Source organism: Rhinolophus sinicus, chromosome 2 (genome assembly GCF_057876585.1).
Source record: "Rhinolophus sinicus isolate RSI-liver-muscle chromosome 2, RSI-T2T, whole genome shotgun sequence".
NCBI classification, from domain to species: Eukaryota; Metazoa; Chordata; class Mammalia; order Chiroptera; family Rhinolophidae; genus Rhinolophus; species Rhinolophus sinicus.
Window position 1 is genome coordinate 27,695,626 of NC_142502.1, and position 27,302 is coordinate 27,722,927.

The 27,302-nt window shown below is 36.8% G+C and overlaps 1 protein-coding gene across 4 annotated transcripts in view; it reads right to left on the reverse strand.

Annotated features, from left to right (window-relative positions):
- Positions 1–27,302, reverse strand: part of EYA4 (EYA transcriptional coactivator and phosphatase 4) — a 287,111-nt gene that overhangs the window by 212,842 nt on the left and 46,967 nt on the right. For all 4 annotated transcript variants that reach the window (XM_019732796.3, XM_019732795.3, XM_019732792.3 and 1 more), the window contains one exon: positions 10,097–10,195. In XM_019732796.3, coding sequence (XP_019588355.1) covers positions 10,097–10,129 — 33 coding nt within the window. In that variant the 5' untranslated portion in view covers positions 10,130–10,195. The remainder of the gene's footprint in view (positions 1–10,096; positions 10,196–27,302) is intronic.

Below are 27,302 nucleotides of genomic sequence, written 5' to 3' on the forward strand. Positions count from 1 at the left end.
TGTTTAAAGCCTCTCAGCCTCCATTTCTGCATCTCTGAAATAAAGGACTTAGATAGTGAAACCTCTAAAGATTCCCAACACCTGTAAAACAAAGTCCTATAGACTTCTGTATCAAGCATGACAATATGAAAAAGGATATAAAATAGGCAAGATATTTAATGTAAAAGGAATATGTGTCCTTTTGAATCTTCCTAAAAAATCCTACTGTGGAAAAAACAAATTCTACCTAAGTCTCTTTTGTAATCAGTAGATTGAAAAATAAATACCATCTATTTTATAGTCCTCAATCCACTCTTTTCACACCATTTCCAGTGTGATAGATCTGCAAATTAAAGAAAATGATAGTAGAAAAAAAATGACCACAGATCAAATTTGTTTTCTTATGTTTGAAAACTCAAAACATTTCATTTTGTTGCTGTTGTTGTTGAAGACACAAGTCAGGGTGAGGACTGAAAAATAAATAGGGCATTTTCCCAGCAGATGCCTTTAGCAACTAGTATTCTCAGCTCAGGAGCCAGAGTGCCCGGATTAAAATCCTGCTCCCCCACCCACTACCTGGGTAACCCCTTACCTATATACTGGAGGATAATAGTGCCCACCTCATCAAACTGTTGGGAGAATTAAATGAGTTAATATACAAAAAGCATTTACAAAGCCCAGAGGGGGACTGCATAAATGTTAGCTATGAGCATCTGAGGCTCACAATCTAGTTATAATCCACTGTCCACATGTATCATCCACAGCAGTTTGGGCAAAATAATGAAAGCTAAAGAAAGTAAGTAGGCCATGTTTGTCCTTTCTTTTTGAACTTTCGTTTGCTTTTTTATTTTTTTTCCCCAGACCTTCTTCCACTGCTATCCTGGCTCCTGCAAAGAGAGTTCACATGAATTTCTTAACATATTAACCCCTACAAGGGTCTCTGCATCCTAAAGAAGTCTGAGCAGAGAAATCAATCCTTAATTCAAAAGGTATGAAATGATAATATTTCGTGTACTTTGAGAGAAGTACTTTTTCAATCTGACTCTATTGTTAAATTTGACCCAATCACATATAAATAAATAGGCTGTTCTTTTTGTTGGATATACTGATATCCAAAGAAAACAGCGCAAGCAGTTTCTTCCAAAGACGGGAGGCATTTTCATTAACCACAAAAGTGTTTATTTTTCTCTTGTCTCTTCTTACTGGTTCCAATGCATTAATTAATTAATTAGCTAATTAATAAATAATTAATTTTCAATACTAACATATAGTCTTCAATCCTAGTCAGTGTGACCTACTTTGCTAAAGGAAAACTGAAAATGTCTCTCAATAATCTAAATGTTGAGTTCTAGGAGATCACCTACTATTTTTTTTTTTAATAGTGGCCATTGTTAATCTTCTGTCTGCTTAGATCCTTAATCCTACCAAGCTTCCATCCACTTCCTGACCTTGTGTGAATAAATGCAGTTTCCTCCTATGTTACTTAAAAAAAAAAAATACCATCAAGGGAGGGAACCTTGGAATAGTCAAGGATTAGCACATTCCCTAACATTTTCTGGGTTAGAGGGTGCTATCCGCCCTCACGCCAACATCATCCTCTTCATTCTGCTCTCCACTGAGCATCATGTGCAATAACCTGATTCTGTCCTCCAATGAGTTCTTCTCTGCGTCCACAACCACACACAAGCCTTATTTTGTTTGAAAAAGCTGCTCCCTTCAACTAGTGTTCAGTTTCTCTTCTTTTAGCACACAGGCTTCCCCTCCCCATCTTCTCTGTATTGGACCTTTGCGATGTCTCTTCTTGCGACAACCCTAATGGGACTGTATGCTGAAGTGCCACCAATGACCGTCTCATGAACAAACGAACCATCTGTTTTCTCAATCCCCATCTGCTGGACCTTGAAGTCTCAGACAGTGACGACCATTTCCTCTTGAAAGTTATCTTGGTCATTGGCTCTGAGACTGTATTGCCCTGATCTTCCCTTTGTTTCCTCATTTTTTCTCTGTCTCTCCTGATCTGTCTTCCTCCTTCCACTTCAAAGCTTTTTTCAGTCTGGTCTCAAGACTTCTCAGTGAGATTACCCATCTTCATCCCCACAGAGCTTCAGAGTCAGTCATTCTAATCCATCCATAGTTCCTGGGCAGGCCTTACTGCCGTGTGTTTTTCATTCCTGCTGTTCGCCAGGCTAGGATAGGACCTGTTGTGTCCATACGATGTCATCCCTTCTATCAAGACCTAGTTAAGGAATGACCTTGCCTATCTATAATTCCCTTCTTGACCTTTCTTGAACAGACCTGCCCTGCTGATAGCACAGTACTTATTCTATACTGTGAACTTGGCAAAGTTATTTTGCTTTCTTGCTTAATTCTGTATTTCCATGTCTTTGTCTTTTCATCCCAGTTCCCCCAGTAATTTAATATAGCACATTATGTTAAGTGTTCAGGTAAACCTCCTCAGATATTTTACAGAGAATAAACATATAAACAAATAACTCATTTAAAGCAGACATAATATAGACCAATGATTTTTCCCTTCCCCCAGAAAACATTTGTCCATGTCTAGGGACATTTTTGATTCTCAGCAGAGAGCCAGAGTGGGGGAGGGAAGGAGGTGCTACTGACATCTAGTGGGTAGATACCAGAAATGCTTCTAAACATCATATAATGCATAGGACAGCCCACACTACAAAGAATTATCTGGCCCCAAATGTCAATAATGCTGAAATTAAGAAAGACCTGATGTAAGCCAACTCTTCATTGTTAGAATGCTAGAAACATCATATCTATAAACACAGCACTGAGAGAATAATAAATAGTTGTTGATTATTTTCCTCTAAATATGTATGCTTTTTGTTACTTTGATAAAAAAAATGCAAAAAGTTAATGATGTCTCAATACCTAATCATCTGTATGCTGGCTCTTTCTCCCCTGAGAGAGGTGAACTCAAAAACAAGTAACCCATGTATAACGCTATTGCTGGAAAATTTGGAAGCAAGCACATTGAAGGAAAATTCACTGACTACACTTAGGCCTTTTCACTGATCTCTATCTACATTTACTCTCTTAGTGATCTCAACCAACAATATTTCTTTAAATATCACTGATACCGTGAAGCTTCCCAAACTTATATTTCAAGTTCAACCTTCTCTTCTGAGTTCCAAATGGTTACATCTAACTGACTGCCCAACATATCCACTTATAAGTCTCACATCAGGTAAAACTCAATATGTCCCTATTAACTCAGTTGCTTAATACTCTCCTGGCAATCTGTCCTCCATGCAGTGTCTCAGGAATGCAGCCTTCTTCTACCTTGGGGCGCCACCATCTTTAGGTGAGGCTTCGTCCTCATTCTTCATACTAGGGGAACATACTGACAAAAGAATTGTGCAGAGGCTTCTCACTCCCTAGCCTGGAAATGATATGCACATCACTTACTCTTGCATTTTATGTACCAAAACTAGTTATATGGTCCAGTCTAAATGAACGGGGATAGGAAGTGTAGTCCTCGGTGCACCAGAAGAAAAGGAGTATGAAACATGATTGGTGAAAACAAGACAATGTCTCTGCTTCCATGTCTAAAACTTAACTCCTGATCTCCACACACAATCTGTTCCTTCTAAGTCATCCCATGTCGCTAAAAGCCAATTGCATTCTTTCCCATCGCTCAGGACAAAGACCTTGAAGTCATCTCTGACTCTTATGTTTCTCTCACAATCCACATCCAATCCATCAGCAAATGTTCTTGGCTCTACATTCAAAACACATCCTCAATCCAGTCATTTCTCACCACCTCCACTGCCATCTTGCCTTTGCACATCTGGGTACTTACAATAGCCCAGTTTCTACTCTTGTCACCACACAGGCTGATTTCAACATAGCAAATGGGGTGATTTTTTAAAAACGTAAGTCACATCATGTCATCCCTAAGCTCCTCCAATTGCTTCACATGTCTCTCAGAGGAAAGCCCAAGCTCTAAAATAGCCTAAAAACCCTACAAAATCTATACTCCTCCACCTTCATATCATAGTTACCTCCTTATCTCTGCCTTATTTTCTCCACTACCGCCACCAACACTGGCCTCCTTTCTATTCCTTGAATGTACCACTCATGCTGCCACCTCACAGTTTTTGCAGTTGCTTCTCCTTCTAACCAAAATCCACTTTTCCCGATACTAACACGACTCACTCCTTCATCTCCTTCAAATCTTTGCACAAATGCCGTCTTCTCAGTAAGATCCATCTACCTACTCTCCAAAAACTAGTTTTCCCCACTCACCCATCTGCCTCCAGAACTTCCTATCGGCCTCCCTGCTTTATGTTTTTTTCTCCTTGCACTTATATTACTACCTAAAATACTGTATTTGCTTACTGTTCCACTCCCCCCACTACAATATAAGCTCCATGGAAATAATATTTGTCCACCAAATATTTCCAACATCTAAAACCATGCTTCAAATATAACAGTTCTTCACAAATATTCACTGAATAAATTAATAGCCACTGTCCAAATCTCATTTTAAAATAACTTCAAAACTTGACATAACATCTTGCAATCTTATTCTAAACTAAAATTTGGGGAAGGACAGAAATTGTATTATATTTACCTTTTAATCCTCAGTTTAACAAAGTTCCTGACAGAGAGTGAGGAATCTTTAAGTATTTGTTTAATTTAACGAGCTGAATTATCATACAATTTTCATACATTCTCCTATCTTATGACTGCCTGTTCAAAATATTTACTAATGAAGATTGTGCAGTTGATTTGTAGTCACGGTGGAATATGCATTTCTCATCAAGACGCATGATATTTAAAACCTTTGCTCTTTGTTTAAATAAGTGGAGATCAAGTTTAGTTTTAATGGATACTTTTAAAACACCAAATGTATTGAAGGTTCTAAAAACCATTTAAGTGGATCAAAACAAGCCAAATAATGTGTTTAGCAGCATGGATTCTGGAATAAGACTATGTGAGCTCACATTCCATCAGCACCGCTTTCTAGCTATCACAACCTTAAATACAATCTCTAAACTCAGCTTCAGTGGGCTCTTCTGTAGCTGGGGTTATGGCAGAGCCCACCACACAGGGCTGGTCTAATGTTCCAGAAGAGGAATCACATAAAGCACTTAGTATGGTGCTTACCAATGAATGTAAGCTCTTTTCATCAGTGAACATTTTCCATTAGCAGTATGTCTGATAGCAAAACATTTTTCTGCCTTCTCAAGATTATTAAAGCATGAAATAAATAGGTTCTATTTCTATCATAAACAGTTGTTTTCATTTTTATTTATAACGCAGAATTATTGGACAATCAATATACAACATGTAAGCTGTAAGTTCAACTAAGAGACTTTTGGTACCCAAAGATGTCATAGCTCTCAGTTGCATCTATACTATCAAAACAAAGTGCTCAAAGATGCTGACAACTGTCCAGACCAGGACGAGCAGGTATACAGTTCTGGTGCCACCTCTCCTCCTTACCAAGTCCATGGCAGATTGTACTAAATTGATAATGTGATTCTTCCCATGAGCCGGGAGTAGCTTTAGGCTCCTTCTCAACATAGGCAGCTGCTAACGACCGATCACAGCTAACGGAAGAAAAGCCTAATATTTACTTTCTAGATTTTGGCAAATGGTATGCAATAACAATCCATATTTAGTTAAAATAATATTTAGTTAAAAACTGTAGTGAGCTATAATTGGATATAACTTAAAGTGCTTCTAAGTAATTGTGAAATTATAATACAGAATTTCACATAAGTATGAAAGTTAAATCTTACTTTAAATGCTTACCTCTTTAAATTCCCTAGATCCTCTAAGCCAGACTATAAAATAAGATACAGATATAATGTAAAATAAAGAAAAAAAAAAACTGTTTCAGGACCAAACTTTGTTTTGATCACATGATATTAAACCAGTGTTACACTTTTTATGCATTTTTTTAAAAGTATGCATAAAGTATGCATGTGAAACATGAGTTCCTAAGTCAGTAATCCATTCTTAGAATAACATTTTGGCTTTCTAAAATTTGCCTGGCTATTCATTCATATACCTTACCAACAGTATATAAAAGCTTTTGAAGAAAACATTTCTTGAATATCAGCAAGAATTGTGCTAAGAAGTAAGGATACAAGATCAGCAAAACCTGTTATTACTCTCACATAGTTTATAATCTAGTGGAGAGGCAAATAAACAGGTAAGATTTCAGTTCTGTGGGGTAAGTCCTCGGATAGAGGTAAATACCAAAGAGTATGAAAACACACTATAAAGGCCCCTGATCCAACTTGGCGGACAGCGCAGGGAAGAAGGAGGCAATTTCAGAGGCTTGCCCAGAGGTAGTGATACCCATACTGAGTCTTCAAGATTTACAAGTTATCCGAGTGGTGAAGAGGCTATAGCACTAGCAAAAGCATAGAAACCTCAGAGAACCTGAAAGATTCAGGGAATCAAAAGAAGCCAGAAATAAAACTGGAGAGATGCAGGTAAGCAATTAAGCTGTGCACTTTACTACACACGTGGGACTGACTTTCTCCTGAGGGCAAGAAAGTGTCTGGGAAAGATATTAAGTAGGACAGTGATATATTCAGGTATGTATTTTAGAAAGCTCATTCTAAAAGTAAGTTAAAGCAGAAAAATACAGCCAAGCGATCAAATCAAGATCCAAAACAAAGAGCTGGAGCTAAAAGAACAGTTTTGAGAGACATTAAACATCAAGAATGGACAGGGCTTTGAGATGGGGATGACTGAGAAAAGGATGATTCCGTTTTCTGACTTAATCTACTCAAGCTGACGATGGCAAGCACTGAAACAGAGGAGAAAGGGAGAAAAATTGAGAGAGAAAAGCTGGTGAGGTCAGTTTTCATCTGCTGAGTTTGTAGACCTATGTACTTCTAGGCAGGGATGTCCCAGAAGACAGATGGATATATTAACACAAGAATGAATGCATACTCATTAAAGACCATTTGAATTTGTCAGGTAATTACGATAGCAGGTAATGTTTATAGAGTTTTCACTCTAAGCAAGGCATGTGCTAAGCTGTTCATATCACTTCACTTTATTACCCTCCCCACTCTACAGATGAGCAAGAGTTTAAGTAATTTCCCAGTCGCTACGAAGTGTTTAAGTGTCAGGGATGTCTGACTTCAGAGTTCAAGCCTTTCCCCGTTATACTACGAGTATGCTGTATCATGCAAAATCCATTATAAGTTGTAAGAACAGATAAAAGTGGGTTCAATTCTAATCTCTGCTACTTAACATTTGTTTAACCTTGATACTCTCTGAGTCATAGTTTTCTTATCTCTAAAATGGTGACTATAATAATTATATTGCAAGGATATAATAAGGACTGGAGAGGGTATGAAAAATGCTACACAGAGTGTATACGGGCAATAAATAACACTATTGTTATGTCTACGCCTAAAGAAAGAATTCTTCTTGAGGTCAAATAACTATGATCTAAGTAAATTCTCTTTCATCTTAATATGAACCTTCTTTTATTCGGTTGGTACAAAAATAATTGCAGTTTAGAAGGTTAAAAATAATTGCAAAAACTGCAACTACTTCTGCACCAACCTAATAATTCCATCCTCTTTGCTCTATGTTAACACTAAGAATCATTTTTCAAAAAATTTTGAGACATTAATATACTCTGCAAGATTTAAAATAATTTAAAGATCTCATCCCAGTAGAAATCATTTCAATGTAAAAGGGGTTGATTCTGACTTTTGTGACATTTCTGTGGGGATGAATGTCAAAATAAGAAAACCCAAAAGCGATAAGGCGTGTTGATGTTATGAAGAGAGCTTTGGACTTGGAGTCAGAAGACCTGTATGAAGTCCCAACTCTGGCACTTGCCAGCCATGCCAATATGGGAAAGCCATTTCGCAGTCCCAAGCATCCCTCTGTATGTGTACAAGATGAAAAGATTGGTCTATATGGTCCTCTGGTCTAAGAATGTTGAAGGAGGAGGAAGGATTTATAATGTTTATAAAATTAAAGCCATCAATTAACCCTTGACACAATCTTCAAGCTTCCTGTGGTTTAAACCGGAAGCACTCACTCTTGATGGCCTAGCAAACCATTCACAGATCAGCAGCTTTCAATTTGACTGACTAGATCATAATCCTCAGGTGGACAGTTCAATGTGGGGGAGCGGAAAGAGAAAGGGACAGCGAAGAGCATTGTTTTCTTCTGTCTTCCATTCTCATCCTAAATTCAGCAGTGGGGCTCAAGCTGAGAGGCGAGAAGGTCACCCTAGATTTCTGGTTCTCAAACCTGGCTTCACATTAGTAACACCAGGCACTTTAAATTTTTTTTTTTAACTTTTTTTACTTTTTTTTTTAAATAGTGAGCTCCATAACCCTAAAATATCAAGATGAGAAAATTATATATGATTGGCAAGTGCTGGGTTTCATTTTGTAAAAGTGGTATGAAGCACCTTGGGTAATAACCTCGCTCTAAGGTCAAACACAAAAACACACTGTCTCTAGCATCCATTATCTTCAAAACAAGACATTCGTTCTTGAGCACACGCACACCCTAATGTTGATTAACTGGATCACACATCCTGGTTTGTGGGAACTCCACCTATTTTAGCTCTGAACGTTCCATGTTCTGGGAAACCCCTGGGTCTCTGGAAAACAGAGACAGCTGATAAATCTAACACACGCACATGCACACATGTACACACACACGCACGCAGACTTTTACGTGACTGCTAGTATGTCAGAACAAAGCACAGATCAATGGTAGCCCTCTCACAAAGCAGCACCACAAAGATGATGTCATCAGTCACTCAGGTATGCACGTGGTCACACGTACCAACCTCTGACACCACTGGAACCCATAAACATGCAATGGCATGGACGACATATCATCATGCTGGTTCTTGTCCATTGTATTAGAGTCCACGCTAAGAATATTTAAGTTCAATAAAAAGCACTGAAAAAAGAAAAATTACTCCAAAGCCCCTGCCTCCCAATTGCCGTTTATCTACTTTACTAAAAAAGTCAGGCAATTTTTGAGGAATAACATCTCTACCATTTGACAGATTTTTAAAAAGTGTTATGGCTTTGTAATTTTTTGTTCCATTTTTCCTGCACTGATTTCATGTGAAATTACATACTAGTAGAATATATAATTAAATCAGAAAATGGTCATATCTGTATGTAAATTAAAGACTTAATTATCATTTCTTTTAAATGAAACACTTACTAGAAAAAAGTTAACATGTAATGGCATGTATATACCAGGATACATATTCCTCTGTATTTTAAAATTGAACTCATTGTAGAAATCTTTTCTAGACTCACCATTACTATATATAAACACACTGCCCTCTGTTGCCTGACAGAAACATTAGACTGCAAGATCAAATCATGATCACATAAGCTAATAAAGAATAGCATCAGTCTACATACACACACTAGGTAGGTACACGTCTCCTTACTCATGATATCACTAGTTGTCTGTGTTCAGAAATTGGCAATAGTATGGGAGAGTGGGGGGAAGACCTTCCACTGATTCCAGTTCCGTAAACCAAAGAACTGGTGTCACAGAGACACTACTAATAAGTTAGGAGGAAAGGCCATATAAACCCTTTCCCTTTGAGAAATCAGAATCTTAGAAGGATGGCCACCAATCTTGTGCATTCTTCAATGTGCAAAGAGTTTAGCAAAATAAGGCAAGCCCTTGAGGACTGTGGTTGCCATCTTTGAAATGAACAATAGGCATTTTGGCAATATACTTTCTCTTTTTATGCTTCTGACATCCAGCGATATATGCGCTATCTAAGCACATTTGAAATAAAAGCAATAAAGGAGGTGTGTAAAATTGCTTATACTGCCTAAAACACTTAGCATGATTTCAATGCCCTAGTCTTTCTACTAGTGGCTTTACAAGTAGACAATCAAAGGAGACCTCAAAACATGATACCATTAAGCAGGAACAGCATAAATTCCCCAAGGTCTATTTAATGGTCTTGAAAGAGAATTCCAAAATCAACTAAACTATATGTTTGAAAAAAACCCAAAAACTTGTTTTTTACAATATTCCTTTTAGTATGATTTTGAGTAGTTTTACCACAACTTTTTTCAGCAAACTTGCAATTGAATTGACTTACTGATTGTTCATTTAAATCCTGGGAGTCTTCCATGTGGTTTTCTCACTTCTCTGGCCACTCCCAAGTAGAAGCAGCTTCCTTCAATTAAAAATGAACTGTCTAAAACAAAAAGATGGAAACAAAGGGAAAAAATGAAAAAGTTATCTCTTTTGTTTATTTGTAAATTTACCAAAACATACTATGATTTATGTGATAGTTGGTAACCTGTAGAATTATTTTTAAAGAACAAAATTCATTAATATTGTCCCCATATCTGATAAAAATAATGATCTTGAAAAACACATCATGGTAAAATTGGGTATGTGAACAGCTATTCAGGAATCCTACACATAAACAGAAACATCTGAGGAGAACTTTGGAGACACAGTCTGAATAAACAATACATTATTTTGCTGAGAGAGGTCTGTCATTAAGCAGTTGAGGGATTAAAAGTTAAGAGTTTACATTAACCTTTCACTTTCGAAAATAGAGTGTGTATTTTAATATGACAGCTTTCTATTACAGGAAAATTTGTCTGAATTAACTGACGATCATTATTCAGTTCAAAAGAATATATTATTATAAAATGCATCCCTAATTTTAAAGGGAATGAAAATAAGACTAATAATAAAGAATCACAAATATATATGGAGGGACAACTGGTCAATGAACTATGGTGAGACAGTTAACTATTTTTAAAAAGTTAGTCTTTTTTCCATACCATACATTCAAAATTTTCCCATCAAATTGAAGCTTGAAAAAACTCAAAACAAAAATAGGATATACATATTTTTTAATTCCTAGATAGAGAAAGATTTTATAATAGGAGCAATGCAATATAACACAAAAAAGCCAAACATCCCCTTGAATACACACACACACACACACACACAAAAAAAAAAAAAAAAAAATTAATAATAATCAAAATTAAAAAATATACAAAAATATCCCCTGGTGACCAGGATCACTGTGGCTCATGCTTGCCTTGGATATGGTGCTCACCATGGGAAGTGCGGGCCACTGGTCCACCTGATGCTGACCTGCTATGACTCCACACCTGCCTGCCCCTCGAGCCCTTCTTCCATCCTCCAGGATGGAACTGTGGCCAATCATCTCCTTTAGAGCCATTTTCTCCTCACTACCTGGATAACAAATTAGCTAAGTGCTCTCTTGAAGCAGAGAATCTGATGTTCCTTTTCATTCTAACAGATAAATGAGTAAGATGAATGGTAAAAACACTGTACCAAATTACAAAGGGAAGGGACGATAGATGCAGCTACATAAAAACAACAGCTACATAAAAACAAAACTTTGCATTTCTGAACAGAGGTAAACAGCCCCAAAAGTAAAAGGGCACAACAGATTATGGGAAATATTTTCAGTTAATATTATAAGTGTGACGCTGAGAACAAAGAAATCGGTAAGAAAATGTGTAAGGGCCTATTAGGTGATTAAGTAAGGATATGAGAACACAAATCATTATAAGAAAATGCAAATAATAAACATATGGAAAAAGTTCACTTTTACAGTTGCCAAAATATGTAAACTTCAGCAACAAGTATACGACTACATTTGGATTACTGTATATATATTCAATAACCAAAACATTTTAAATATTAATAATACCCGTTGTCAGAAAGCATACAGTGCAAATGGTGTCCACACTCAATTGTCAGTAATAATGTTGAGTTTTCTAACACTTGTAGAAAGCAATCTGTCACTGAATTTTAAAAGGCATAAATATGTGTAAACTTTTATCCAATAATAACTTTCCTAAGGAGTAAACTTCCCCCCAAAAAAGTCACAAGGTATTTACTACGGTTTTAGTCATGATAATAAAAACTAGAAACAGCCTCCTCTTTGTAGTGGATTGATTAAATAAATTATGATAAACCAATTTAATGTAATATTATCTAATGATCTAAAGAGTAATTATTAAAAATGGAAAAGTGAAAATTATTGAACGTGTATTAAGTAAAAAAATCAGAACAAAAAATTTCAGATATGCTTACACCAATGTTCATGACTTTGGATATTGCTTAAAAAGGCAAATTAAACATAAAAATAATAAAGAATAATATTTTTGGTTCCACATAATTTGATTATTGCTGGTTTTATGTTGTCTGTGCAATAAATTTTTTTTCACTATAATACAGGAAGCACATAGTAAGTAAAATCAAATGATGCTAAAATTATTTTATAAGATCAGTTAAAATTATAGATACTATAGTGAAGATGAATTTTCTAAGTAGACCCATTCCTCATGTGGCCTTTGTGGCTTCTTCTACAGGGATTAAACCTCACAACCAGAGTAATCTCTTCAAAGGCACACTTTATAGTATTTACTAAAGGCACACTTTATAGTATTTACTAAAGCACCTAGCTCACTGCCTGGCAAGATTAGAAGTTTAATATCAATTAAATGAATGACACAAATAATGGTGGATGAAATCATATATAATGTATCTGATGATGTGAAGGGAAAAAGCAAACAGCCAGATAATTTAACTTTTGAAAATTATGTCTCAATTATGTGGCTATTTTAAGAAAAATTCTGTTTTGTTTTACATTTTTGGGGTCCATAACTGACTTCATTTTACTTTTCACTTTGTATAAAGACAGTAAGAATAGAAACTTTTGGGGACATTTTATTTGCTATATGAGATTATTTTAACTTTTCAGAAAATTCAATATTGAGAATTACTCCACCAGATATTTTCCTACTCACCCGACCTAATAATAAAATATACTTATAATAAAATTACTATTGATAACCATTCTAACAATTGTTTACTTACAACATAGCATGCTGTTTTAGTTTCCTAGGACTGTCATAGAAAAGTACCATAAACTTTTGGTGGCTTAGAACAACCGAAATTTATTCTCTCGCAGTTCTGAAGGCAAGAAGTCCTAAATTAAAGCATTAGCAGGCCCATGCTCCCTCTGGAGGCTCTAGAAAGGGATGCTTCTTTGTTTCTCTCCCTAGTTTCTGGTGCTGGCTGATAATCCTTGCATCCCTTGGCTTGTGGGTACATCACTCCAAACTCTGACTCTATTGTCACATGTTATTCTCCCTGCCTATCCCTTCATGTGGCCTCTTCTGTGGGTGTTTCAGTTTCCAAAGTTCCCTCTTCTTATAAGTACACCAGTCATTGGTTTAGATCCCAGTCTAATCCAAGAATATTCATCTTAACTTGATCATATCTGCAAATACCCTATTTGAAAATACGGTCACAATCACACATAAGAAGGTTGAAACTGGAGCATATCATTTACGGGACACAATGCAACCCATAACACATATACAGTTACCACAATGAAATTGTTTTTAAGATGGGATCGAGGTTTCAATGTAATATTTCCCAAAAGGATACATAAGAATTAAATGAAGAATATTGATCATTAGAAAGCAAGTGATCATTGTCTAGAACAGCCATACCAGGGCACTGCTGATAACTCAAGTGAAATTAAAACTAAGACTTCAGGAATGATATTAGAGCATAAGAGAATTAAGCAAAAACTAGCATCTTTTAGTAAACCACCAGTTCAGAACCTATTTAATGTTGCAGTTGGGGAGCTATTTGCATCAATGTTCCATGTTACAACATAATACTTTGCTTTATATTTCCTTAAAATTGAGATTAATTGTTACTTAGTTTAACATTTTTATTGTAACATGAATTTCTTTCTTTGCCAAACACACTAAGGTACTAAAATATTATGAGCCTAGTGATTTTATATTATTGAACCAAGTAAAACTACCAAGGCTAATTACAGACATGGTATTATTTTACATCATAATTTAGCAGTGGTTGTTATGTTAAATCCTTTAACATTTAGTTTTCACAAATATATGAGAAAAAGATGAGAACACTCTTCAAATCAAGTAAGAGAAGTATTACCTCATAAGAAAGATATAAAATTAAGGAATAACAGTAACCTCATGCTGTTTTATGAGGCAATAATGTAGTTCCCAGCTCTATTTCAAGGCCATTCCCCAGAAAAAGTGAATTTAAAACAGGAATAATAGCAGTTTCACCCATTCCCTGTTAATTTCTTCTGCGGTTAGGTTTTCAATCTACAGAAAACTGATTGTATCTTTTTCTTGAACTCTGCTCTAGAAGTGAGCTGTAAATTCCTGTCTCTTAGAAAATTAGAATAAAAGTCAATTGTTCCTCTCATTTAAATATACAATGAGATTTATACATCAACATGTAAAAATAATTCTCAGAAGTGGAATGAGGTACGTAGGCTTGGCCCAGGTGGTAGCGACAGCAAAGGACCCTCTGACTTAATAAAAGAGAAGTTTGTGGAGTCTGTGTGATATAGCCTAATCCTCTGTCTTTCTAATCACACTTGCAATAAAAAGACTTTCTAGGCATGCTTTACTCTGGCAGAATAAACGTGACTATGAAGGGGGAGGTTCTCTGTGCCAGGGCTGGCATGGGACTAGGACAGAAGCTACACGTGGAATACTACGCCTCTCTCTGGATTATGTACACAAATGGCACAGCCGTCCACTGGCCGTTAAAGCCGGATAGCTGGGCTTTGTGACCGACTCCTTGCCCACGCCTCTCCACATTTGATAAGCTACCAAGTCATATCAATCCCTCCCAGAGTTTGCTCAAGTCTCTCCAGGTGTCTCTCCTCACTGCCCCTGCACTACAAGTCATCATCGTCCCCTGCCTGGCCTGGAGTGGCCGCATCCTAAGGGTCCCTTTTCCTCCAGTCTTGCTCCCTGGACCTCATCTTTCACAATGCAGCCAGAGGGATAGTTTGAAACTAAAGATCTGGTTGTATTCTCTTAAAACAATTCAGAGCTTCACCCCATCCTTAAAATAAAGCAGAAATTCTTTAATCAGTCCTACCTGCAGCAGTGACAGTTCCTAGCATAGTAATCCTCTGCCAAGATGTCCTATCAAGGGCAACCAGTAGTCGGGTGTTTTGCTCCATGGGGCCACTGTCCAAAGTGGGAGTTCTGAGGGAGACCTCCGCTTTCCTTCTCCCCCAGCCGCTGCCCCATGGTCCTTGACATTCCCGTGCCTTTTCACTACCATCAGAGTGCCATGGAGCCAAAGGCTGGGAACTGCACAGGAGTCTCCAGTGAGGGTCGTGCCAATAGAGATTATGCTTACCTCTTGCCGCGATGCAAAGAAAAAGGAGGGGGAAGAGCCTACATTCCCCAGCCCATGTTCAAAATGTCTAGTATCCCTTTCGGGAATCATATAAAGATCACAGGCTGCCCAAATTTTTGTTCCAGCCCCTGTGCAGACCCTGGGATGGGGAGGGAGGTGTGTAGCTAGTCCTACCCACAACCTCTGGCACAGCCCCTTTCAACCTAGATGGGGCTGCTAAAGAATCTATGTACACACGCAGAATTTTCTGGGCCAAAGGAGGGTGTTCCTCCCTTATACTCTGTCATTCAGAACAGCTACTCTATTGTTTGACTTTCAGGTTTACACACGGCAAGTAAATTTTCAGAAACATATTGTGTACAAAATGAAGGTTTGCTTGCATGGGGGTATATTATGCACATGTAATATACATCTATTACACTGATCCATATTCAGAGTATAACCCATTAGATTCCCTAGGTCTTTCCCAGTTACACCAAGTTACTTCCATATAATGACTCATCACAGTTCTTCCCTATTGCTTAGGATAGGGGTTGGGAAGTATCAGGCTAGTCCCCTCCCTTAGTGGCAAAATCCTAAGACATAAAACCTGGTAGCTCTTTACAGCCATGTGGAAATAGCTGGTTGGCGAGGGAAAGACAGAGGGAGCTGACCCAGAAAAAGGAGCAAAAGTGAGATGGCAAGAAGGTCCTGGCAGAGTTTAAGGCCTGGATCTTGTTGCTCCTGAAGTCTCACAGTATCTATGCTCTTCCTGCTGCTTGGTTATTCACATCTTCCCTGGATTCTGTGAGCTGTCCTCATAATCTTCAATTAACTCTCTCCTTTATTAATCATACTGCTTAATATTAAACTGCAATTGTATAGGAAATCTAACGACTTATATTCTCCTTACATTATTGAGCAATTGTAGCTGGGATCAGCTGTCAAGAAGGGCATTGCTTTCGTGTCCTGTGCACTGCCCTCCAAATTTCATTAATGGGTCTGTGAAGCTAGGACAGGCCCTGGCTGGTTCCAAAGGCCCAGGCGGCATGCCAGAGAGGGAGGCCAACAGCACAAAGAACACCTAGCTCCAATTCTATGGCCAACTGTTCAGCGAGGTGGACATAGTCATTCTTTGACCATGCACGTGACTCTCTTCCTACTTGTATAAAAGGAAAATAGCAAAAGTGTCCAAGAAACAGATCTGGGTGAACAGTAATGAGCATTTTGCCTGACTTCAATCCCCTTAAGTGGAGCCAAACTACAAACTAGATGCTGAGCTATTTTTGAACTGTTTATAAAAATAGAGCATAGACTTTGCAAAATAGTCCATTTGTTTACTAATATGTAATAATAATGGGGTTAATTCCTCATGCTAAAAAACAACAAGTTCGATTTCATGATAATCATTTTGGTCATTAGCGATAGCTTCATTGGATGACAATAATCTTCCTGGAATTATAAATTATGATCACTTGATTTTTGACAAGCAGGGCCAGCCAAGGTTTTCTATTTTGTTTGTGTTTGCTAATTGTGGACAGTTGGCTAGTCATCCTAGAAAACACAGACACGGTTATAACCCGATGGTCCCAAGGAAACATCAGAAAGAATTCGGAGCTTGAGAAACTTTTTTTACTCCTATAGATATTCACGCAGACTGCTGATCAACTTCAACTTCCCTTCTCACCTGCTGCCCCTTGCTCTTCCCCACGCATACTACACAATTACTCTGCTGAGCTTTTTGTATGTAATGCAATGGCTCATCTAGCTGGCTCTCCTGTTGCCTGGCAGGGGAGAACTACTTGAATCCTTCCTTATAAGCAGTCTTCCTTTTTCTCAGCCATAAACGTTTCTGCCATACCCAGAACCTTTCTTGATTGACCTCATGTGTTACTTAACACACGTCTGATGACTTCATGGCCCTCTTGAGGAACATTTGTTGCACTTTGAAAGAATTTAAGAATACATCTCCTGGGCCGGCCCAGTGGCCCAGGCGGTTAGAGCTCCATGCTCCTAACTCCGAAGGTTGCTGGTTCGATTCCCACAGGGGCCAGTGGGCTCTCAACCACAAGGTTGCCGGTTCAACTCCTCCAGTCCCCCAAGGGATGGTGGGCAGCGCCCCCTGCAACTAAAAATTGAACACAGCACCTTGAGCTGAGCTGCTGCTGAACTCCGGGATGGCTCAGTTGGTTGGAGCGTGTCCTCTCAATCACAAGGTTGAGGGTTCGACAACTGCAAGGGATGGTGGGCTGTGCCCCCTGCAACTAGAAAACGGCAATTGGACCTGGAGCTGAGCTGCGCCCTCCACAACTAAGACCGAAAGAACAATAACTTGAAGCTGAACAGCACCCTCCACAACTAAGATTGAAAAGACAACAACTAGACTTGGAAAAAAGGCCTGGAAGTACACACTATTCCCCCAATAAAGTCCTGTTAAAAAAAAAAAAAAATCTTTATCAAAAAAAAAGAATACATCTCCTAAGTTTAGTGTTCAAGTCTTGAAACCTAGAGGTCTAAAACAGGTTTGCTAGAGAAAATATAAATGTAGTAATTCCAAGTAAAGACTTTTGGAATAAAACAGGTCTATATGTGAGTCCTCATTTTCCCACTGGATAACTGTATGGCCTTGGCATAGTTAATTAACACCTCTAAATAAGCATTCTCTTCATCCATAAAATATAGACAATAATAATACGTATGTTATATTTTGTGAGGATTAAATGAAATCATATATTTCAAAAACATAAGCCATTTGATTACTAGTGACAGAGAGACAGAAAACTCTCTGCTTTTATACCTGGCTCTTCATATACTAAATTTAAAACATTTTTCACTGTACAGTGGAGCAGTATCTATGCAATTTCTTGTGAAAATGTAATGATTTTTAACTCTGCTCAATTAATAATATTATAGTAATCAGTGATTTCCAGGAGTTACATTAACTATCTACATGAATATTTAGAGTAATCAAAATTCATCAGTCTTATCAATTTTCTAAACTTACGTAAGTTTGTGAAAATAAACAAATATATTATGAAGTCATTAGCATTTGTCCCTTTTTAGCATGGTATTCTACATAACATCAAAACTGTGATTAGTTTCATTAGTGTTGAGAGATTAATGCTGCTAATAACAGATTTACACTTGTAGATGGGCATGTGAAAGAGAAGGGAACGTGTGTTTTTTTGTTTTGTTTTGTTTTTTTGGGAAAAGAAAGCATGAGAGAAGAATGACTATTTGGTGTTAATGGAATGTTAAGAAGTTTAAATTGGCAAAGCAGGAGTAAAGTGCTAAACATCAGTGAATAAATGCAATTGATTATTCCTATATTTTGATAGCCTTAAAATTCAAATAAAGGATAGCATATGTGACATAATTGCAACAACACTTGTACTTCAGATTTCTGAAAAACAAGATGAACAGTAACGGGAGCTAAGGGGCCACTTGACGGATGTTGTAATAATCTAGGTAAGAAGTCAAGAGAGCCTGGACTGGTGTGGTGGCTGAGAAGCCTGGAGAAGAGGTGAGCATGAGCGATAACATGAAAGACAAAGCAATAGGATATAGAAAATATATGAATAGAACCGATAGGTAAATATGACTTTCAGGTGACACACCTTGATTCTTAAGAAATTGGTGATGTGGAAAAGTTGAGAGGGAAAGATATGTCTGTGTTATTGTTTTTGTTGTCATTATCTTTATGGGGATGAGCAGGAAACAAAAGCAAGAGGCAAAGCATAAAAGACAGAGTCTGAGAAGTTTGATCTTTTTATCGAAGAAGGGCTAGGAAAACTCAGCCTACCATACAACTCAGCAAGGAACCTTGTCATCTAATGGAGCCTTTGAGAAGAGAACAAAATAAAATAATTAGTTGAAATAAATCAAAAACCTCAGCCTTGCACAAATAAATGTAAATTCTAAATTGTTACTGCACCTGAGGCATCAAAACCTCAAGTCAAAAAATTAAAATCAAGACTGATCCAGGCTTGAAATCCCTAGACTCAAGGGAAAGCAAATGTGAAATTGTTCCATAGGGCACAATGGATTCTTAGACAGAAATTCATCAATATGATAAGCTACATAAGGAAATAAAATACTGCAGAGACAGCAGTTGCAACAACAGGGGAACTAGAATCCAAGAATTCGCGATTATAGGACAATGTGAAAAATACCATATAATAAGAATGCTTAAAACAATTAAAGAGACAGAAGAAACAGAAAATTGAAGGACCCATTATGAAAAAAACAAATATACCTATTTGGAAAATAGCCGTAAGAAATGTTTTAAAAATATATGCATTGAAATATCAACAAAAAAATGAGTGAATTAAACAGATTAGATTCAGCTAAAGAAACAATTTGTGAAGTACAAGGTAAGACTCAGGAAGCATCCATCCCCATAAATGAAATTAGTAACAACAAAAACAGTAACAACAAAAACACAAACATATCTTTTTCTCTCAAATTTTCCATATCACCAATTTTCAGTATGACACCTGAATTGTCATTATTTTTTTATTATTAGAGGTGGAGGCCAATATATAACAAAGTAAACATGAGATATATAAAATACAGCAGGAAATCTGACTTACCTAAAACCAAGTCACTTGTTCGAATTGTGTCTACAGTAAACATCAGTTATAAATTTAATTAAATATGATGCTATTCGCCTTCCTACAATTTGGGACACTTGAGGAGAATTTTATTCATCCAGAGTTTTAGGTGAGGCACACAGGAAAGTTTGAATACATTATTTTCTCTATATAAATTTCCCTGTAGCATTAGAGTGTGAAAGCATTCCACTGACTTTGTAACTGCATTGAAAATAGGATCACATTTACAAAAAAACTTGCCATTATAACTTCTAAAAATCCAAACTCTCTAAGGGCTAAAATTGTAAGAATTCAGAAAATAATATCTCAAATAAATTTGGTGTTGTGGTTCAATTCCATGCTGTGCTATATGTTTTGACTTTAAGGACAAACTTGAGAGAGAGAGAGAGAGAGAGAGAGAGAGAGAGAGAGAGAGAGAGAGAGAGAGAGAGAGAGAAAGATATAATTTGAATGGAATCTGTAGAATCCTATTTCTTTGTCTTGGGAAGACAAAGAAGTCATGAGAAGCATAAACATAAGTGGGGTTTATTTACAGACCAATCACATGAGTCTATAGATGTAATACTTGAAGATCCGGTGAATAGAATCACCTGTTTCTCCTCTTTCCTTCTTACAATTCTTCCTTGTGCATTAGTTTTAAAATCCAACTTTCAGAATTTCCACTCTGGTCTGCCCACCAGAGCCACAAAGCATAAAGTGAATCCTGCTTTCATTTGTATGGTAGGCTATTAGATATTGAGAGTGTTATCATTCATGTCACCCTTAAATCTTTTTTCCTCAAGTTAAATACCCCTAGTTAATAAGACCACATCTTTAATAAAAAAAGTCTTTGTTTCTCAACAGGGGTTATGGGGGAATTCAGTCAGCCACAAAAGCATAATTGCCTAGGAAATACATTAAATGGAAGGTAGGTATGAACGAGGTCACAGTGCATCATTATTTTTAAACCACTCAATTGTAAATTGGCATTAAATTAATATAGATCAGCATTAATGTATACCAAATATTATATTTATACCCAGACCCCCCCCCAAAAAAAAAAAAAAGGAAAGGAAACCCAATTAGCTGAAATGGAAATTAACGACAATAAATTTTCAAAGCACTAAGAACGCTCCTCTGAGAAAGACCCTAGGGTTTTGTTTGTTTCCTGGCTTGTTGAAGACTGAATTATTCTTTAGGAAAATTAAAGAAGAAAGAGTAATGTTTGAGCTCCAGGAAGGTTTGGTTTGCCTAGGACTTGGCCGCGCCTGGGTTTGTTTGTAGAATCTAAGGGTTGGGCTCCAGGGCTCCAAGCACCCCTGGGCCTGAGGAGCCTCCTGGGAAAGAACCCTTCCAAGGGAAGAAGAGCTGGGGAGCCACAAAGCCCGAGCCACGTCAGAGTCCTAAATCTCGGGGCTGCTAGAAAAAACAAGAAAACCAACCAACCAACAACAAATTGTTCACTGAACTCTCTGGAGAAGTTGAGGGCACATGGCAGCACCCTATTCTTAGGCTTCCCTCTGCAGGGCACTCTGCTGAGGGAAAGTACGAGCTACTTTTCTCATTTGTAGCTACTTGTGGCACCAGCTGTTCAATCAAGAAGTGACGTCTGACCCATACTATTTGCTTTAACTATGACTCTGAAAGCTTAGAGGGGGAAAAAAATGAAGAGGGTAAAGAAAGGTTAAATTAGTAAGAAAAAGATCACGATGAATAAGAAATTAAAATGTGAGAACTGAAACTCAGGAAGATGACAGAGAAGCAGTGTAATTTGCCTCTTCTTCATTCAACCAAATATAAGGACACCCAGCTACAGAGCTGCAGACACTAGTTCCTTCCATACTCTCGATGCATGCTGTGATTTCTCCTGGTCACAAATCTATGCTCCCGACCTATCAAGGGCTTCAGCCAAGTTCTAGTTCAAGCCCTTAAATAAACTTTATTAGCTCTTGAAGAAGCTGCGGATGCTTCTCACTGACACCACTGTGCCCCACATCTGGGCCATCCAACCTGTTATTTAATGCCTTAATTTATTTTCCTGATCATGGAAAAAAACAATGAGCTTCTTTAAAAAAAATACCTAAGATATATAAATTCAAAATATTATTCAGAGTCCCTACATCTACACTGCATCTTGCAAAAACACATCAATTCCTTTAAATTTATGAACAAATGAATGAATCAATGAGTAAATAAGCAAAAAGTACTAAGGCACATGTCAGGAAATAGATAACTTTAACTTTTTGAACTTTCAGAATGAATCAGGCAAACAGAATCATAGATTTCCATGTCTGCTACGGCTTAATGTATGGCTTTGGGAAAACCTTGTAATTTCTCCATACTTCAGTTTCTCACCCTATAAAAGGAGTATATTGCTTGAAATTTAATTCCCTCACAGCAGTAAGAGTTTTGATTCAACATTTATAAAAGGCTTTTTAGCTTCCCTGATTAATAGGCAAAATACCCTGGTAGTTGTAGAATAATACACTTTCTAAAAAGTATAAAGGCAACTGGTCAAATCAAATGTAAAATAACACTTTACTTGAGAAATAAATACCAGCCATAGTTATTACTTCTCCATTCCATTTCCTCAGTAATAAAAATTACTTCTAACAGAAAAATAGCAAATTAATATTCAAGCCAGTTGAAGTGTTATCATCAGAGGCGTACCTACGTTTGGGGGAAGGAGAGTTGTTTTGTTTTTCCAGGCTGCCCCACATGTTTATATGGTGAAGGCAGGAATGTCGGGCATGGTTTTGAAGGCCTCTAGCGTATTCGCTGGTTTCTGGCATTCTAATGTACTCTACTCTTATAACCATAAAAGTACTCTTGAGTGCTTCTGGAAATATATAACAAATCCTTAATCAATTTAAGAGTGTTTTAACTGCATACATGAAATTTCTTGGGAGGAATATGTTAGCTATTCTACACACATACAGTCCTTAAGTTAGCAAGAGAGTTCCTTCTCAAAGGCACAAAGCCGTATCCCCATAGTAATATAATTTTCAGTTTTATGTGCATAAGTCCTATTGAATCCCTTAGAATAACAGGAAATTCTGCAGGAAAAAAAAAAAAAGCCCACAAAAATTGATAGTCATATTTATCCAATGCTACAGGAATAAATTAGCTATTTTGAGTTGGATTACTCTTTTAAGGCACTAGATAGCCATGAAAGGTTAAGCAGAATATTCATTAACCAGAAACTATAAGAGCTGAACATGCTAGAGACAGAATTTTCTACATATAGGACTCTAACAATAAAGTCAACTGATTAGCATATTTCATTTCAAACTTTGTGTATCATGTTTCTTTAGCCAGGAGTTGAATAGCGATTTTCTGGGTTTTGACCTATTAATTTAAATTTTCACATTAACCAGACTAACATTTTGCAGATTTACAGATTAGTACATCGATAAGATACAGTTGATATTTTGATATATAGTAATATTTATCAACATATTCAGAATGCAATAATCCCATTTATAATAGCATAACATCCATACCTTTCATCTACATGTCAAAAAGCTATATTAACATATGTAAGGTGCTTAGTTAGAATTGCCTGGGACATAATTGGCTCTTAATAGAATAACAATAAATAATTCTCATCAACAACAACAGAGTTAGAGCCATATCTCCTAATAATTCTTATAAATATTTCATGGTGCTAAGTGAAAATGTGTTATAAAAATGATACATACTGATTGTTTTCTCCCTATCTATTAGTTTAAGAATTATGAATATATATATTACAATCATTCATGTAACTGAGTGGTAACAATCCTTATATGAGATGCTAACACAGGATTATTATATATGTGGTTAATAGAATTATTTGCACTTATCAGTGAACTATTTCAATTAGTGTATGAGTCTCAAGGAACTTAGTACTATAAACCTCCTTATTAACCAGAGCACAAATAATTACAATGTTCAATTAAGCAGGAAATTTTGCCCTGGGCTTTTATGAGAAAGATGCAAGCATCATCATAGAGATGCTAGGTGTCACAAACTTTTTGAAAAGTATTTTGGCACCCTCTATGCAATATGCACATGCCTTTTCACCTATTAATCCTACATCTACAGTTTTAACTACAGGAATTTTTGGCAGATATACAGAGAAATATATTCAAATCATCATTGCCACCCTCTTTGTAATAGCAAAAACCTGGAAGCAGCTTAAATATATACCAAGAAGGGAACAGTCGAATTATAAAACATAAGCACACATTAAATAGAAGTACCCAAAACTATACAAACTAATGTGGAAAAGTATTAAAAATATAGCAAATCAAGTTTTAAGAAAAAAAAGCCAGTTTTAAGACAACTGATGATCCATTTTGGGTTAAAAATGTTAAGTAAAATAAATTACACCCTCGCATAGTTCGTACATTCACGTTTGGAAAAAAAATGTGTGAAAGGAAGCACACTAAAGCACAACAATTTACCCTGATTGTGGAACGTGGAAGAGATGAATAAAGTGGGGAATGTCCACTTTTTACTTTAATTATATCTGTATTTTTAAACTTTTTAGTAAAGTGTAAGATACACACAATAAGACATGCAAATCACAAGTAGGCAGCTGACGATTTTTTTATTAAATAAACGGGAGCCTGTCACAAGCAATCAGATCAAGATTCAGGACATGACCAGCATTCCAGAAGCCTCTCTCCTTGCCTTGTTCAGTCTCTCCTCTCAGACGTAACCCCTGTCTTCCCTGTTTTAACATGTTATAGAATTTACAGATTACTTTTGTTTAACAAAATGATTGATTAAAAAAAGAAAATCCTTCAGCAGCATGAACATCCCTTTTTCCAACATTAAATATACTAAACAGTTTGTTCAAAGGAGTCAATTCAAAATATATACCAAGCATTTTCAGTGGCTTCAGTGCCTGTCCTGTATGAACTCCGTGATTCCTTACGACGACTCCATGAGGCCAGTACTATTATTATTATTATTATTATTATTATTATTATCCCCCTAGTTTATACACTCTGGAACTATGGCTTTCCGTACTTTAGTAAATAACTTCCCCAAGGTTACATGCTGATGTGACAAGTGGCCGCAGGGTCTGGACATACACAAAGGTAGTCTGATTCCAGTATTTGCAACTCCTTGTCAGACATAAAGAAGAATAAAGGCAGCAAGATGTAAAGCTGAGAGCACTTGGGGTATCTCCAGCAGATGTGCCCTTTCTAGCTTCCTTTTGAATAAATCACCCAATGTCTCTAATCCAGTGTCTATCTGCAAAATGGAGGGTTAGGCTCCGTTCCTTTTCTGATACTGCTTCTCTGATAAATAATGTGACCTACTAAAATACAGAGCAAATATGCATTACCATGATGTAGTGCAGTCATGTACTGCATTCAGAAATGAATCATACAAGGAAATAACACCAACATTTTTGAAACTATTGGAAATAATAATAATCTTAATTTAATGTTATTTTTGGACATCGGAAAGGTTTCTTTTCCCCTAAATAAGCAAGTTGGTGGTTTTGAAGGGTCTTGCTCATCTTTTCATGGAAAATGCCTGAAAACAAACCACGAGAATCTAGACCCAAAATTTTCCTTCCTCAATTGTGCCTGAAAAAAAAAAAAGACCTAATTTCTTTCACCAAAAAACCACATATACTTTCAATGTACACATATGGGATTTCAGATCCCCATAGTCTGAACCATTGATATGAACAAATACAGAACGTGCTTCCTCTCCAATGAAGTTCATAATTCTACGAATTAAAAATTCTTCAACATAACATGAAATTGATCTCAGCAGAAACCAACTAAAGGGATCAAAATTTGTTTCTGGAGAAAACTGGAAGTAGGAATACCATATACCTGAACCAGAATCTGTCTTTTTTAATTTCAGTTTATTTAAAATACAAGTCCATGCTAGACACACCTTTTCTTCTGCTAGAAAATCAGTAATGCCTTGGTACAAATGAAGCTTTAGGTACGTTGGAATAGAAAACAACCAATAAACTTGCTTCCATGACCATAAGCAAAAGAGAATCAGTTTCTAAAATATAATCAGATTCCTTCTTTGTAGTTATCTGACTTTGGATGTATGTCCTTTGAAGACATGCATGGAATAGTGAAGTTAGTAAATTTCCATCAATACACCCTGGCATTGGGGCTACTGAGTTGGGAAGATATAATCTCTCCCCTCAGTGAATTCAGAATCTCTCTAGAAGACAGACTTACATATAATTAGCCGTAGCACAATGTGCTGTTATATTAATAACCCAAATAAGGTGCTATGGTATTACAGAGAGAAAAGAATGAATTCTGCCTGAGTCTTAGGGAAGGCTTCCCAGAGGAGGTGACATTTGAGCTAAGCCTTGAAAGATGAGTAGATTTTTTTGTCCATGTTGGTAGGAAAAGAATAAGAGGCAAGTAGGTTAAGGGAGTTTGGGCAGTGGAGGACAAGTGTGGTGAAAATATCCCAGAAAGAGGAAAGGGAGTGCCTAATTGTATTTCATGTCCTAAAGCATTCATAAAAATAGGTAAGTGTTATGATAGGATCCACTGTACAAAGAATAAACCTGAGAAAATAGATATGTGACATGAATTCTCTTGGGGGGAAATAAGGGGTCCTTGATTTATGAACCCAAAAAGTGTTCATTTGGAAAAACAGAACCTCTGGTTTGCTGGCTATTCTCCATTGACTAAAGGGCTACCAGTCTTTCTATGCAATGTCATGGATACAGTGTCTGGATGGACTCGTGGTTTGCTAGGCTTTCTTTGTACTTCCTGTCAATGCAAGGAGAACTCTCTTCCACTGTCTGAAAACTCATGATTTAAGCCCCTGACTTACTAACCCCTACCAACTCCCCTGGAATGGCCCCCATCTGTTATTGGGTTGCACAGCACCCACTTCATCTCTCTGCTAACAAGTAGCTGTCCTGGGTCCTTCTCTGAGAAAAGAGAAAGACATTTTGGTCACACAGCATGTGCTGCATTTGCAGCCACTTTGCCCCCGTTAGAGTACATTTCAAAAATTAAATTATAAATCAAAGGAGAGGTAAGAAAGAGACAGACAGACAGACAGACAGAGCTTTTTTTCAAGTACCTCTGTCCTGTCTGCTTCAGCATCAATTAGTAAATGATGCGAAATCCCCAGGTCAGCCTGACTGCTTCTAGGTAACATGATTACCTGCCTAATACAATTAAAGTAAAACCAGTAAATTAGACAACATATATGTGTGGAATTTCAAGTGTCTTTTCAATTGCTAATGAGATTTAAAAAGAAATTCTCTACCTTTTAGACTTCATATGAATATTAGTCTAGTCATATATTTGTAATATTGTTTCTTATTTCAAAATAATTTTCATATTCAACCCAAAACTGTTGTAGGCACATTTACCCTCTCTCATTTTATGTTAACATTACATGTTCCCATTTTGTTCCTTTCAGTAATTTTTGAAATATCTTTCATATATACCTAAACTAGGCAAAAGTCAGAGATGGTACTCAGACTACATTGACATTTGCTTACAGTCAACTGCACATCAA